General features: G+C 57.3%; 1 protein-coding gene across 1 annotated transcript; it reads left to right on the forward strand.

The window, feature by feature from the left end:
• The first annotated feature begins 330 nt into the window (after positions 1-330).
• Phlda3 (pleckstrin homology like domain, family A, member 3) lies at positions 331-3,380 on the forward strand. Its single transcript, NM_013750.2, has 2 exons — positions 331-1,140; positions 2,724-3,380. Exon 1 carries the CDS (start codon positions 695-697, stop codon positions 1,070-1,072), a length of 378 nt encoding a protein of 125 aa, NP_038778.1. The 5' UTR covers positions 331-694; the 3' UTR covers positions 1,073-1,140; positions 2,724-3,380.

The following is a 3,380-nucleotide window of genomic DNA, read 5'->3' on the forward strand; positions in this document are numbered from 1 at the left end:
ACCCTGCCATGGTGCCACTGCGTTATCGTCAAGCCGGCCCCACCCCAGGCCAGCAATGACCTGGCTCCTCTAGGAGAGGATCCTCGGCCCTCCCCCACTTCTCCTCTTTCTCCTTCTGCTATGCCCCGGGTGTGAGGCCGGGGTGAACGGTTGAGGCTGGGGGTCGGGTGAGGGGCTCGGAGCGGTGTTTTAAGAAGGGGCAGCCCGCAGGCTATTGAGAAAGCAGCCCCCTCCCGGGCCCGCGCTGCTGATGGGTGTTGGAGCCCCACTGCAGCCCCGCCCCCCGGGGCCCTGTCCGGGCGGGTGCGCGGCGCAGAGGGGAGGGCCAGCGGGGCAGGAATGCGCGGCGGGCGGCGCAGGAGGCGAGCGGTGGAACATGTAAGGGCACATCCCGCCAGCAGCCGCCCAGCTCGCAGACGGAGCGCAGGGGAGCGGGCGTGCGGGCGGCGAGGCGCAGGGCACCGGGTAGAGGCTCGGGGAGGTCGAAGCGGCGCGCAGGGTTCCAAGCCGGCGGCGAGAGAGTAGCATCGCACGAGCCTCCCGGTACCCGCTGTCTGCGAGGCGGCCCGGGCCGCAGGCTCGACCGCACAGGGAGCAAGGCCAACCAGCTCCAGGGCGCGAGAAGCCGGCGCTGTAGAGCCGGGACAGCCGGGATCGCCGCAGCCTCCAGAGCTGTGGGAACCTCGGGGTGCCCATGACGGCGGCGGCGACCGTGCTGAAGGAGGGCGTGCTGGAGAAGCGCAGCGGCGGGCTGCTGCAGCTGTGGAAGCGGAAGCGCTGCGTGCTCACCGAGCGCGGGCTGCAGCTCTTCGAGGCCAAGGGCACGGGCGGCCGGCCCAAGGAGCTCAGCTTCGCCCGCATCAAAGCCGTGGAGTGCGTAGAGAGCACCGGGCGCCACATCTACTTCACGCTAGTGACCGAAGGCGGGGGCGAGATCGACTTCCGCTGCCCCCTCGAAGACCCTGGCTGGAACGCTCAGATCACCCTGGGCCTGGTCAAGTTCAAGAATCAACAGGCCATCCAGACTGTGCGGGCCCGGCAGAGTCTTGGGACTGGGACCCTTGTGTCCTAAACCATGAGGCGTATCATTTTATCGACATGCCCCCCCTCTCCCATCTCCGTGCCCAGAAGACATGTCAGGTGAGTCCCAGAGCACTGAATCCTCTCTCTTCTTCCTCCTCTGCTCTCTATAGAAAACCAGGGGCTTTGATTTCTATCCCAAAGCTGGACGATCCCAGAGAAGGTTGTTGGGACCAACAGAGCGTAGATCCGAAGAGAATGTGTTTTTGGAAGCCGGGCCTTTTGCCAAGTGAGCAGAGCAGGCCCTTTCCCTAGGGCACCAGGCAGGAGGGTCCTTAATGTAACCCAAGTGTCGGAGAGGAAGATGGGTGGGAGCACGGAGAGAGAGCACGGGTGGGATAGGCCTCCTCAGAGATTGGTTCACTCACCATAGGACTCCTGCGTTGTATGACTGTCTTCCAGAATGAATGCATGCTGGAGAATGTAAGTGTTGAACTGCGATGACAACTCACTACGGTGTAGTTATCGAAGGAGTTATAAGGGCTTGCGAACAAAACCATGCTGTCTTAGGTCCCTACGTGGGGCCTCAGTGGAAGGCTGGGCTGAGCCAATGGCTTCAAAAACTCATTCTTGATAATGGATCTGGGGCTCCAGGGCTGAGGTGTGGGAGCATAAAGGAGTGTGAGATGTGGAATGTGAGATGTGGCCGGGACATCATTGCAGGGATGATAGGCCTGGCCTATCCATGAGTGCTGGCCAAAGGCATGCTGGGCCAGAGGAGGAGAAGCTAGAAGAGGGATGGGTGGCTGAGAACAGGATGGGGCCATGCATCTCTATTCATGATGTCTTAATCCTCCTAAAGGCAGAAGGTGGGGGGTGGGGGGGTTGGTTTGTGGTTAGAATGGCTCAAGGGAGGGACCAAGAATAGAACCTAGAAGCCATGGCATTTAGCCGTGTGCCCTCTTCCCCAGATACTACTCCCTCCTCATGGGAATCAGAGCTGGGGTTTATATAATTCTGCCCTTAACTTCTCCAACGGAAGCTTTGGTCCCTCTGAACCCAGCTACACCACCCAAAGTACCTCATCCATCTCCTCTTCCATCTCCAGCAAACAGAGGTCAACTGAGCCTAGGGATTATCTGGTGTTCCAGCCCCTTTGAGACTCTGGTTTGCTGCCCCCCCCCCCATAGAGAAGCTGTAAAGCAAACCCTCTGGGCTAAGAATGGGTCCACCATGATCCCTTAGGACGCAGAGAGGGGCTGGAGGAAGCAGCTTCCACTGACCACAGCATGTCATCAGCCTTCTGTCCATTTCTCCAGTCAATCCCTGGTCAAAAAATACTTGGGGGAAAAAATGTTTCCCTAACACTCACAGACCTTTTTTTTTTCTTGTCAATCATTTCCCAAACAGTATAGTTTAATGACAATTTATATAACATTACATTGTGTTAGGTATTAACAATAATACAGGGATGACTGCAAGCATATGGGAGGTTTGCATAGGTTATATGCAAAACTACACCCGGTTAGAGAAAGAAGCCCCCGGATTTTAGTGTCTGTGGCATGACCTGGATGGAACCTGTTCCCTGTGGATAACAGGAGTGGTCACATTATTTCCTTCTGTTCTGGTGTAGACAGGTTGAGAAGACCTGGTGTGAGGCATGCAATAAACCAACCATCCTAACCACTGTTCTTGCTTTCCAGCTTCTCTGTCCACTTTGGTTGGTTGGGACCTGGCTACATGTGATGAGCCAGAAGCTATCAACATGAGGAAGATAAACCTATCATCATGGAAGGAGCCAACCAGCCAGAGACGGAGAGCAGAAGCCAGTAGGGGCTGAGCATGAAGATTCAGTTCCTGGACACTAAGACTGTTGTTATATCCAGCTCAGACTTGCGAGCCACAGGCCTGGCCTCCAGTATCATGACTTGGGCCTTACCTGGTCCAGCCCTTGGTTCTGGGTTCTGCAGACTGCTGTTTGACCTCTGGCTTTGAGACATGCCCAAAGAAGGGCTGGCTGTTCTTCATGGCGTGCTAAGCCAGTGCCTCAGAACTCAGGAGGCCAGCCTGGGGTCCAGAAGATGACCACCTTACCTTAGGACAGCCACTGGACTCAGCTTGTGGAGGGGGGTCTGCTGGGCTGGAGTCCTGTGCCTGGGGGGGGTCTCCTGCTGCTTAGGTCCTTTTGGGACCCCCCCGCCCATCTGTACCCTTTCTTTGCACACTTCTTCCCTCACCCCTGTTGCCCTCTCCTCACTTCGGTGTTGGGCCTGGAGGGGGTGGGGGTGGGGTAAGGGTTGGCCCTTTACCATTTCATGCTTATTCCAGAATGAAGAGGCCCAGTTCGTGGGCAGTAACCA

The sequence above is a fragment of the Mus musculus genome, chromosome 1 (genome assembly GCF_000001635.26).
Source record: "Mus musculus strain C57BL/6J chromosome 1, GRCm38.p6 C57BL/6J".
Taxonomy (NCBI): Eukaryota; Metazoa; Chordata; class Mammalia; order Rodentia; family Muridae; genus Mus; species Mus musculus.